This window comes from Rutidosis leptorrhynchoides, chromosome 1 (assembly GCF_046630445.1).
Source record: "Rutidosis leptorrhynchoides isolate AG116_Rl617_1_P2 chromosome 1, CSIRO_AGI_Rlap_v1, whole genome shotgun sequence".
NCBI classification, from domain to species: Eukaryota; Viridiplantae; Streptophyta; class Magnoliopsida; order Asterales; family Asteraceae; genus Rutidosis; species Rutidosis leptorrhynchoides.
The window spans coordinates 148,733,780-148,746,498 of NC_092333.1; the positions used below are offsets into that span (position 1 = coordinate 148,733,780).

The following is a 12,719-nucleotide window of genomic DNA, read 5'->3' on the forward strand; positions in this document are numbered from 1 at the left end:
CTTTGATTCCTAAAACGATATCCCGATTTGTGACCTCGCACTAACCATTAGCCTGAGGGTGTGCGACTGATGTAAACGTTTGCTTTATATTCAATTCTTGGAACCAGTCACTAAATGGATTACCTTCAAACTGGGTACCATTATCGCTTACTATTTCATTTGGTATTCCAAACCGACAGACGATGTTTTCCCATACGAAATTTCGGATTTATTTGCCCGAAATTGTTTTTAGCGGTTTGGCTTCTATCCATTTCGTAAAATAATCAATGGCCACTACCAGAAACTTTACACCCCCAGGTCCTTCAAGGAAGGGCCCCACTATGTCGATTTCCCATTTGCAGAATGGCCATGGCGATGCGACCGGTATCATTGGATGTTGCGGAGCCTTGCTTACCGGTGCATGAAGCTGACACGACTGACATTTGCGTATTACTTCTGCAGCATCTCTGTACATCGATGGCCAGTAATATCCGAGCCGTATTATTTTGGACGCAACTGTTTTGTGTCCAGAGTGCAAAGCGCGCATTCCCTCGTGCACTTCCCGTATGATTGACTCCGCTTGAGAATTGATTAAGAAACCGCAAATGAGGTCCCAAGAAAGACTTTCTGTATAGAATTCCCTTATCTAATAGATACATTGGTGCTTTCATCATAATCTTTCTTGCTTCACTTGAATCTATCGGCAATGTACCGTTGTTTAGAAATTCTATTATTGGTGTCATCCAACTTTGCTCCTCTTCTTCAACTGCGGCCGAAACACTCTCTTCTTCGATAGATTTGACTTTAACTTCTTAAACCCAAATTTCTTTCTTAAAATGACTGAATGTTAATGCGGCTAACTTACAAAGCGCATCCGCCTTTTTATTTAGCGTTCTTGAAACCTGAGTTATCTGGAATAAATCGACCACTGCCAGCTCTTGCACAAGTTTTAGGTATTTTTGCATCGACTCATCATGTGCTTCAAATATTCCGTTAAATTGGTTTGCGACTAACTGAGAATCAACATATACTGACAGTTCTTTTATCTCCAGATATTTTGCTACCCGCATTCCAGATAACAACGCTTCATACTCAGCTTCATTGTTTGTGACGGGGAAGCTAAATCGCAGCGCAAAGTTATATTCTTCTCCCTCTGGACTTTTTAGGACTATGCCTGCCCCTACGCCTTCTGGACCTCAAGCCCCATCTGTGTGCATCTCCCACAACTGTTTGGGAGAAGGTGGTATTTCTTTTGATTCATGCGAGACTTTGATATCTCCGGCTGTTTCAGCCAGATAATCTGCTAGGACTTGTCCTTTTACCGCACTTCTTGGTAAGAAGCTTATCTCATGCTCTCACAATTCAATAGCCCATTTAGCCATGCGACCAGAATTTTCTGGTTTATATAGCACATGCTCAACAAGTATCAGCGAATGTAAATTTGCTAGAATTTATCAAGCAATTTTATGTTTGTTGACAACACATTGTTGTTTGTCATACCTGCTTTATTGGCTGATCTGTTAGGACCATTATTGGATGCACATGGAAATATCTCCTTAAGCGTCTAGCAGCATGCACTAGTGCATAAACCAGTTTTTCAATTGCAGGATAGTTTAATTCACTCCCTGTTAAAGCTTTGCTAACAAAATATACAGGCATTTGTACCTGTTCGCACATCATAATTATATAATTTTATATATCTATTGATTGGAAATTAGTTATTTTTAATTCTATAGTGCATACATGTCCCCTGTTCGCTATCAATACTGAACTTATTGCTTCTTTTGATGCTGCTACGTATAGTATCAACGTTTCTCCCGCCATCGGCGCAGTCATTGTTGGCAAATCTTTCAGCAACTTTTTCATTTCCTGAAATGCCGCTTCTGCTTCCTCCGTCCACTTGAAATCCATTTTCTTTAAGCAATTCTTCAGTGTCCCGAAAAAGGGGAGTGATCTCTCTGCAGATTTTGATAAAAACCTTGTTAATGCCACCAACTTACCCATTAAACTTTGCACCTCCTTTTTATTTCTAGGTGACGGCATATTCTCAATTGCCTCTATTTTCTTTGGGTTTGCACGTATCCCTCGCTCAGTTATTATCTGACCAATAAACTTTCCTTCTTCTTCTCCAAAACTGCACTTCGACGGGTTGAGCTTCATATTAATCTTTCTTAACGATGCAAACATTTTTAATATGTCTTCCAACAGACCTTGCTCTGTTGTGCTCTTTATGACTAAGTCATCAACGTATGCTTCTAAATTTCTGCCAATCTGACCTTTGAAAGCCTTGTCTATTACGCGTTGGTACGTTGCTCCTACGTTTTTTAAACCAAATGGCATCTTGGTATAGCAATATATACCCTGGCTTGTGTGAAAAGCAATTTTATCCTCATCATCTGCTGCCATCTGTATCTGATGGTATCCTTTGTACGCATCCAAAAAACATTTGTATCTGAAACCTGCTAACGACTCAACTTTTCAGTCTATTTTTGGTAGAGGATAATTGTCTTTGGGATATGCTTTATTGATATCCGTGAAGTCAACACCCATGCACCAAGACCCGTCAGGCTTTTTTACCAGTACAGGGTTTGCTATCCATGTTTGGTACCGTACTTCTCGTAATATGTTTGCTTTGACCAACTTGTCAACTTCTGCCTTCAAACATTCACTTCTTTCTGGTGCCATGCCACGTTTCTTTTGTCGCATTGGCGTCAAACTTGGATTTGCATTGAGTTTATGCTCAACAATTTCTCTTGGCACGCCCGTCATATCCGCTTCTTTCTATGCAAAGACATCCATATTAGAAGCTAGTATATTACGAAGCCTAAACTTTGTCTCATCGGATAATGCTCCACCGATTTTGATTTTTTTGCTTCGGATATCGCGGGTTTGCGATAATCATGCAGCTTCGAAGTTGTTCTGCCTCGCTTGGCTGTTTTTCTGCTTGTTCTACGGTGTAACAACCCGCATTTTTCCGTTAAATTTATTTTTAACACCGCCTTTTTTTTAATAATATCTTTCGCTATTTAAATTCCCAATTTCCGTTGACTAACGTTTATAATATTCTCGTTATTTAATTATAACATCTCTCGTTAACTTGCGTTTTCAAAATTATTCGATCGGTTAAATCCCGCACCCGCTTCTAAACTCGAGGGACAAAAATTGACACGGGGCAAACTAGTTGACTAGGTCAACTAGTCCACCCCAATCACCACCATTCAATCCCTCCATCTCTCTCTCTTTCTCTCTAGCAAGAACACACACACACAACACCCAATTCAATCATTCATCATCTAAATTCGATCTAGGAGGCTTACAACAAAACAAATTACATATTTGGAATCCTCTCTTCATCCTCTACAATTTGATACCAACTTCATCTCGTTTGGGTAACATTTCTAAAACTCTAGATTTCTCTAAATTCGTGTTTTTGATTTGAAATGGTGTTAGTTAGTGTCTATGGCTCAAGTCTAACATGAATATATGTTTGGTTTGCTCGATTTGTTGTTTTTGGAGTAACTAGCATGAACTTGAAATGGGTTTGCTTAATCCTTGATTTTGGATGAGTTAATGTTGTTAGATTGTTAAAGTTCATGTTTTAATTGTGTTACTAGTATCACTAGCTTCGTTTTGATGCGTAGGTTGATTAAGGAAACTTCAAAAACATGAATATTGATTTTTGCGGATTTTGGTTAGGGTTTGATAGACTTAAAACGAGCTTTTGATGTTTCGAATGCCATGAAATGTTATTAGTAAGTGTTTAGTTGTAATGTATGTTTCATTACCTTCAAAACGGCATATCGTATGTGTAAATTGGATTCCCGAATCATAAAATACGTTTTACGAACTTGAAACTTTGAAAATAAACCTTTCTTGATCAATTGATGAGTTTTCGGTTATTGTAATTGATGTTTTTGCTTGTGAAAGGTAGTTAATTGTATTCCTTGTCAAAAGAGCTTTCCAACGATATAAGATGCGAGTTCTAAGTGTTTGCGGTTTGTGTTTTATGCATAAAAAGGTTTTGGGTTGAGACTTAGAAAACTGAAACTGGCCAGGTATCAGCTCGCGTGTAATGCCGCGGCGCGGCCAGCCTTTGTCGCGGCGCGACATAAGGCATGTCCAGGTTCTGACCTACATGGTCAAAATTCGAAAAATGTTTGCTATGCTACGCACCTCCGATTAACATGTAACTTGGACAACATGCTCATATATGATTTCTAAGCTTAGAAAAATAGTTCGGGACCCGACCCGAATGTGTTGACTTTTTCGTTGACTTTGACCAAGTTTGACTTTTAGTCAAACTTAACCAAACTTTTATACAATCGTTCTAACATGCTTTTATACTTGATTCTTGCATGAAACTTGACAACGTGATTCACATGCTATACTATTCGAGTCGTAACGAGCCATAGGACTAATTGAACACATTTCGCCCGACCTTGTGTCGTAACCGGTTAATTGATACAACTTACTTGTTTAGGTCAAAGCTAAGCAACATTCATGCACACGTTTACTTTGTGAAGTACATTTATACTCGTGCACTCGAGGTGAGATCATAGTCCCATCTTTCAACAACTTTTATACTTTTAAATTATGGGATGAGAAACATATACAGTTTTATACTACATACTTTTATACTTTGAGCACAAGTACAAGGAAACAAACATTCCACAGCGAGTTAGAACAAAAATCCTCAATTCGATTATCATTAGTTACACTTGCAGGGTGTAAGCGAGAACTTATATTGTGTGGCCATACGGGTTTGACAAACCCTCATTACGGACGGTTCGCTACCGTCTACGGATGAAATATATTTTCGAGAAACAGTGTATGTTCTAACACTATTGTGATGGGGTTCTATGGAAGGAAACGTTAAGTCTTGATAATTGGGTGGTCGCGAACAATACTTTTGGAATGCAAACGATTTTGATAATCAACTATGGGAATACTAAATCTTGTGGTTCAAAAACAACGTTTAATACTTACTAAACCTATGATTTCACCAACGTTTTTCGTTGACAGTTTTCTATATGTTTCTCAGGTTCATACATGGCTATTTGATACATGCTTCCGCGTACATTCATACTTGCTTGGGGTCAAGCATACATGCATACACTCTGATTTCTTGCTTGGAGTCAAGCATACATACATGCATACGCTAGTGATAGCACCTTTGGATTCAAACATATTGTTTACATACTTACGCTATTTATAGCAACTGTGATTTTAAACTAATTATGTCGCAAGATATTTCATTTGTACTTTATGACTTTTGTAAACTTAGACTTGTTGTCGAACGGTTTTGTAAACTAAACTTTGCAAGTCATGCACGTTTCAAATGAATGCGACATAATTTTGGTCAAACGCGTCTCATATAGAGACTATGACCACGCAACGGGACCTAAGTAGCGGCGCCGTCAATGACGATTTGGTCGGGTCGTTACAGATGGTATCAGAGCGTTGGTTGTAGGGAACTAGGACGTGCATTAGTGTGGCTAACAGAGTCGTTAGGACGCATTAGTGAGTCTAGACTACAACCGGATAGTTAGCATTTGCATTCTGACATACATTTGCTATAGATAGCACTTACTTGACTACTTGTGCATTATACTTGAATCATTCTTAGGCAAACTTTTTAATGGTACCCAACCTTCATCATACGAACTCGTATTCCGCCACTTTTTGGTAACACACGTAAATTCATGATTCATACACGTATGGATGACGACGACTTCATTAGTCACACTTGTTCGGGAACTCTGTCTCCCGGATTGTTATTTGCCACCGTTTCAACTTACTATCGGTTTCCCACTGGTGTTTCTTACTATCTACTTTTTGGTGTTACTACCATCACTACTCTAGGTGAGTATCGTCATCAACATTTATCACTACGGTTGCGTGCTACTCGTTATCATGACTCGTTACTCTTTTCATACCTGAATACCTTATTGTTTGACTCGAACCACATTGACGTGAACAATCATCTATACACTTCCCTCGGGGAACGCATCTTCAGAGTTGCACAAAAATCTTTCGATTTGATACGAGTCACGTTTGAGACGTCGTTACATTTTGTTCATTTTAGATTTTCGCGATTACACGAACTTGAATCCATAGAGTGATGTGGGAATGGAGGTATGAGTTAGCGTAATATAACGACACTCGATCAACGTGGTTATATTACGGTAAGACATACCAAAGTTCTAGTGACGCGTGATGGTGGTTAGACTCGATCAACCTAAACACCACCATGTGCCATGTACATGACTTCATCTTTTCAGGTTTGGACATCCGAAAACTCCGAGAATATTTATAACAACCATACCGGGGACACACCTTCAATTATTGTCAAATTATATTTATGCTTCCGAATGAATTACCGATTCCATTCGACTTCAACCGTATGTCACATGGGTATACTAGCTCGTCCTCGCGCAGTCTTGTTGACTAACTACAATTTACTCGTTATGCTCACATCGGGGCGGAAACTTCTCTTGCATCACCCTCGTACTTCCGGTTCAGGAGGTCCTTATTCTAAATTCGCAATGGAGAGCGACTCTTCACGTCGTACAAATATTCGCCGCGAGGGTGGATAGTCCTAACAATCGTTTTCAAAACCCGATAAGAACTTGCCCCGACGAACGTTTTTGGAAACCGATAAATCTTCCGCGACGCGAATTTTCTTGAGAAACTTGTCCTAGCTAACGTTTTCAATTCCTAGCAAACTTGTTCACTATGCCTTAGGGAAATGTACCCCGTTTCGGATTGAGATCCTCGTTTCACTTCTAGATTTTGGAGTACCTTACAAAAAGCCTCGGGACCGCGTTTAGACATGAGTACCGCGTACCATCCACAACCCGACGGACCGAACAAACATGCGATTTAAACCTTGGAAACCATAATATGAATTTGTATTACCAACTTCAAATTTAGTTGAGGAAAGTATTTTCCTTTAACCGAATCCTCGTACTACAATGATTTTCATTCGAGTTTTAACGTCACTCCTTTTGAAACCACATGTGACCGGAAACGTCATTCTCCTTTGTCGAACCAAGTAAACGATGATCAATTCACCGGGGCCGAGGTTATTCATGAGCAACCGAGAAAATTTATTCATATTCAGGCAAAACCCTACACGACTCGTAATCACCAAGAGCTACGCCGATGTTAGACGTAAACATTTCAAATTCCACGTGGGAAACCGCGTCACGTTAAGAGTCGCACCTTGGAAAGGTGCAATCCGTTTCGGGAAAACGTAGGAAGCTAAATCCGCGATATTTTGATCATTTAAATTCTTGGGGTGTTTTGGACCCGTCGCTAGCCGTTTAGATTTTCCGACTCATTTTGAGTCTCCGTTTATCCTACATTCGATGTATCAACTCAAAGACGTGTTTTGCGAAACGAGAACTTGTTATCTCCTCTGATGAAACTCACTATCGACGATAAACCTCACTTCCTAGGAGGACCGATTGAAACCATGAATCATGGAAGCCAAACCTTAAAACAACATATGATCCCGACCGTCAAAATTCGTGGAAATACTCAAGGACGTACCTTCACTTATTCGTAGAATTTACAATGCAAGATCTCGATTAAGATTCAACAACTACTACTTCCAACTAAATTTCGGGACGAAATTTCTTTTGAGGTGTGGATAATGTAACATCCCGCGTTTTTCCGTTAAATTTATTTTTAACACCGCCTTTTTTTTATAATATCTTTCGCTATTTAAATTCCCAATTTCCGTTGACTAACGTTTATAATATTCTCGTTATTTAATTATAACATCTCTCGTTAACTTGCATTTTCAAAATTATTCGATCGGTTAAATCCCGCACCCGCTTCTAAACTCGAGGGACTAAAATTGACACGGGGCAAACTAGTTGACTAGGTCAACTAGTCCACCCCAATCACCACCATTCAATCCCTCCATCTCTCTCTCTTTCTCTCTAGCAAGAACACACACACACAACACCCAATTCAATCATTCATCATCTAAATTCGATCTAGGAGGCTTACAACAAAACAAATTACATATTTGGAATCCTCTCTTCATCCTCTACAATTTGATACCAACTTCATCTCGTTTGGGTAACATTTCTAAAACTCTAGATTTCTCTAAATTCGTGTTTTTGATTTGAAATGGTGTTAGTTAGTGTCTATGGCTCAAGTCTAACATGAATATATGTTTGGTTTGCTCGATTTGTTGTTTTTGGAGTAACTAGCATGAACTTGAAATGGGTTTGCTTAATCCTTGATTTTGGATGAGTTAATGTTGTTAGATTGTTAAAGTGCATGTTTTAATTGTGTTACTAGTATCACTAGCTTCGTTTTGATGCGTAGGTTGATTAAGGAAACTTCAAAAACATGAATATTGATTTTTGCGGATTTTGGTTAGGGTTTGATAGACTTAAAACGAGCTTTTGATGTTTCGAATGCCATGAAATGTTATTAGTAAGTGTTTAGTTGTAATGTATGTTTCATTACCTTCAAAACAGCATATCGTATGTGTAAATTGGATTTCCGAATCATAAAATACGTTTTACGAACTTGAAACTTTGAAAATAAACCTTTCTTGATCAATTGACGAGTTTTCGGTTATTGTAATTGATGTTTTTGCTTGTGAAAGGTAGTTAATTGTATTCCTTGTCAAAAGAGCTTTCCAACGATATAAGATGCGAGTTCTAAGTGTTTGCGGTTTGTGTTTTATGCATAAAAAGGTTTTGGGTTGAGACTTAGAAAACTGAAACTGGCCAGGTATCAGCTCGCGTGTAATGCCGCGGCGCGGCCAGCCTTTGTCGCGGCGCGACATAAGGCATGTCCAGGTTCTGACCTACATGGTCAAAATTCGAAAAATGTTTGCTATGCTACGCACCTCCGATTAACATGTAACTTGGACAACATGCTCATATATGATTTCTAAGCTTAGAAAAATAGTTCGGGACCCGACCCGAATGTGTTGACTTTTTCGTTGACTTTGACCAAGTTTGACTTTTAGTCAAACTTAACCAAACTTTTATACAATCGTTCTAACATGCTTTTATACTTGATTCTTGCATGAAACTTGACAACGTGATTCACATGCTATACTATTCGAGTCGTAACGAGCCATAGGACTAATTGAACACATTTCGCCCGACCTTGTGTCGTAACCGGTTAATTGATACAACTTACTTGTTTAGGTCAAAGCTAAGCAACATTCATGCACACGTTTACTTTGTGAAGTACATTTATACTCGTGCACTCGAGGTGAGATCATAGTCCCATCTTTCAACAACTTTTATACTTTTAAATTATGGGATGAGAAACATATACAGTTTTATACTACATACTTTTATACTTTGAACACAAGTACAAGGAAACAAACATTCCACAGCGAGTTAGAACAAAAATCCTCAATTCGATTATCATTAGTTACACTTGCAGGGTGTAAGCGAGAACTTATATTGTGTGGCCATACGGGTTTGACAAACCCTCATTACGGACGGTTCGCTACCGTCTACGGATGAAATATATTTTCGAGAAACAGTGTATGTTCTAACACTATTGTGATGGGGTTCTATGGAAGGAAACGTTAAGTCTTGATAATTGGGTGCTCGCGAACAATACTTTTGGAATGCAAACGATTTTGATAATCAACTATGGGAATACTAAATCTTGTGGTTCAAAAACAACGTTTAATACTTACTAAACCTATGATTTCACCAACGTTTTTCGTTGACAGTTTTCTATATGTTTCTCAGGTTCATACATGGCTATTTGATACATGCTTCCGCGTACATTCATACTTGCTTGGGGTCAAGCATACATGCATACACTCTGATTTCTTGCTTGGAGTCAAGCATACATACATGCATACGCTAGTGATAGCACCTTTGGATTCAAACATATTGTTTACATACTTACGCTATTTATAGCAACTGTGATTTTAAACTAATTATGTCGCAAGATATTTCATTTGTACTTTATGACTTTTGTAAACTTAGACTTGTTGTCGAACGGTTTTGTAAACTAAACTTTGCAAGTCATGCACGTTTCAAATGAATGCGACATAATTTTGGTCAAACGCGTCTCATATAGAGACTATGACCACGCAACGGGACCTAAGTAGCGGCGCCGTCAATGACGATTTGGTCGGGTCGTTACATACGGCGGCAACATTTGCATAGTGTTTTTATGACCTTACCATTGCAATTCCTAATGGTGTTGGGAACTTGATAAGGCCATGCACTGTGGAAGGGATAGCTCTCAGCTTTTGCAAAGTCGTGCGTCCTAAAAGCACATTATATTTTGAGTAAGACCTTACGACATCAAATTCTACTGTTGTACTTCTTACTAACTCCTTATTATCATCATCATCTACTAGCTCCAGCTCTAATTCAATAATCCCGATTGGCCATGCGGACTCCCCAGAAAATCCTGATAATGTGATGCTAGGGGCCACTAGCTTGGCTCGCACAGCCCCTGGCAGCAAACGGAAGCAATGTTCGTACATTATATCAACACCGCAACCGGTGTCTATATGCAGTCGCTTGATGATGTACCCGCAGCTTTTAACACTTCCTTTAATTGTGATGGGCGCATCCGAGGGTTCCTGTGCTATGGCCGGGAACACAATGGGAGTGTTTTCCCATTCTTCAGATACTTCCAACTTGCGTCTTTGATTTGCACATCCGCTGGTTACCATATTTATGGTTTTATCCGTTTCCTTTCCCCCATCCTTCTTTTACCACGGATATTCTTTTCTCCTTTTGGCTTATCGGTTGGTGCTTTTGCATTTTTCTTCAGGTGTTGCAATCTTCCTCTTTTAAGTTCAGCAACTACCTTTTCGATTAAATGCCGACATTCGTTGGTTTCATGACCGTAACCATCATGAAAATCACAAAATTTGCTATTGTCTCTATTCCCATACTTTGATAAAGGCACTGGGGGGTCGAAGCTTTTGCATACTGCCTCTGTAGCCAAAATTTCCTTTGGTATTTTTGTGAGGTCTTTTATTAACGCAACATTCTCGGTGTGGCTGCTTTTAAACCCTTGACTTCCTCCCCCTTTATTGTTGTTAAATTTGCGATACTTATCATTATGATAGTTACCACTCCTGGGTTACCCATTACCACCATAACGCCTGCCAGTCTCTGACCCTCTTCCCTGCACTCGATAATAATTATCGTCGATGTCTATATTTGAAGAGGTTTTTTCGCGATTCTGTTTTATGTATTCTTGTACCCGCATGTAATCATGCGTTTCTTTTATAGCTTCTGCGAAAGTTTCTGGTACTCTTCTACATAGCCGCTGCCATAAAGATAGGTGTCTGTCGGTATCTATACAATGTATAAAGCCGGACACCTTCTGGCTTTCTGGCAAGTCTTGTATTTTGGCCACCTCCTTGGTGTATCTGTCTATTATCTCTCCTAAGCTTTCTTTCGACTTCTGCTTAATGTCATGGCATTCGACATGTGTTAGTTGTGGAAGTTTAATAAAAATCTTGAGCGCAAATCCGCAAAACCTGTAACACTTTGGGCTGGTAGATTATTGAACCATTCCCTTGCTACTCCTTGCAGCACTATTGGTAACATATGGCATGCTATTGCATCACCCCAGCTGTGTGTTCTTGTAGTTCCTTCAAATTTTTAAAATAAGTCGTCTGGATCTGATAACCCGTCATAACTTCCGAGTGTTAGAGGCAACACAGATGCGACTGTGAAGGGATGATTGGCAATATGTGGCACAAACTTTTCAGTTGTGGGAGCTAACTCAAGGCTTTGATTATCTTTTTGCCCTTGCATCACCGTAAACCAATTGTTCATAAATTCTTGTACCCGTGCTAGCTCATTGAAAGCTGGTGCCAAGTGTGGTGGCGCAACTTATTGCAATTGAGATATGAAGCTGTTTGATTGAGTCGCAATATAGTGCGCCCCGCTATATTGGTTGCTTGCAACAGTATGGGCTGGTTGCGAAGACGCATACTGAAATGTCCCGTTCATAATGATTATAAACGTTCCATATTAATTGATTTCGTCGCGAGGTTTTGACCTCTATATGAGACGTTTTTCAAAGACTGCATTCATTTTTAAAACAATCATAACCTTTATTTTATCTTTAAAGGTTTAAAAAGCATTACGTAGATTATCAAATAATGATAATCTAAAACATACCGTTTACACACGACCATTACATAATGTTTTACAATAAGAATATATTACATCAAAAATAAGTTTCTTGAATGCAGTTTTTTACATAATATCATACAAGCATGGACTCCAAATCTTGCCCTTATTTTAGTATGCAACAGCGGAAGCTCTTAATAATCACCTGAGAATAAACATGCTTAAAACGTCAACAAAAATGTTGGTGAGTTATAGGTTTAACCTATATATTATCAAATCATAATAATAGACCACAAGATTTCATATTTCAATATACATCCCATACATAGAGATAAAAATCATTCATATGGTGAACACCTGGTAACCGACATTAACAAGATGTATATAAGAATATCCCCTATCATTCCGGGAAATCCTTCGGACATGATAAAAAAAATTCGAAGTACTAAAGCATCATGTACTTTGGATGGGGTTCGTTAGGCCCAATAGATCTATCTTTAGGATTCGCGTCAATTAGTAGATCGGTTTACTAATTCTTAGGCTACCAAGCAAAAAGGGGCATATTCGGCTTCGATCATTCACCCATATAATGTAGTTTCATTTACTTGTGTCTATTTCATAAAATATTTATAA

At 38.9% G+C, this 12,719-nt stretch overlaps 1 protein-coding gene across 1 annotated transcript; it reads right to left on the reverse strand.

The window, feature by feature from the left end:
* Positions 1-2,457: 2,457 nt before the first annotated feature.
* On the reverse strand, positions 2,458-10,666 carry LOC139890139 (uncharacterized). The gene is made up of 2 exons (XM_071873036.1): positions 10,166-10,666; positions 2,458-2,760 (listed from the first exon to the last, which is right to left on the reverse strand). Exons 1-2 carry the CDS (start codon positions 10,664-10,666, stop codon positions 2,458-2,460), a joined length of 804 nt encoding a protein of 267 aa, XP_071729137.1.
* Between the last annotated feature and the right edge of the window lie 2,053 nt (positions 10,667-12,719).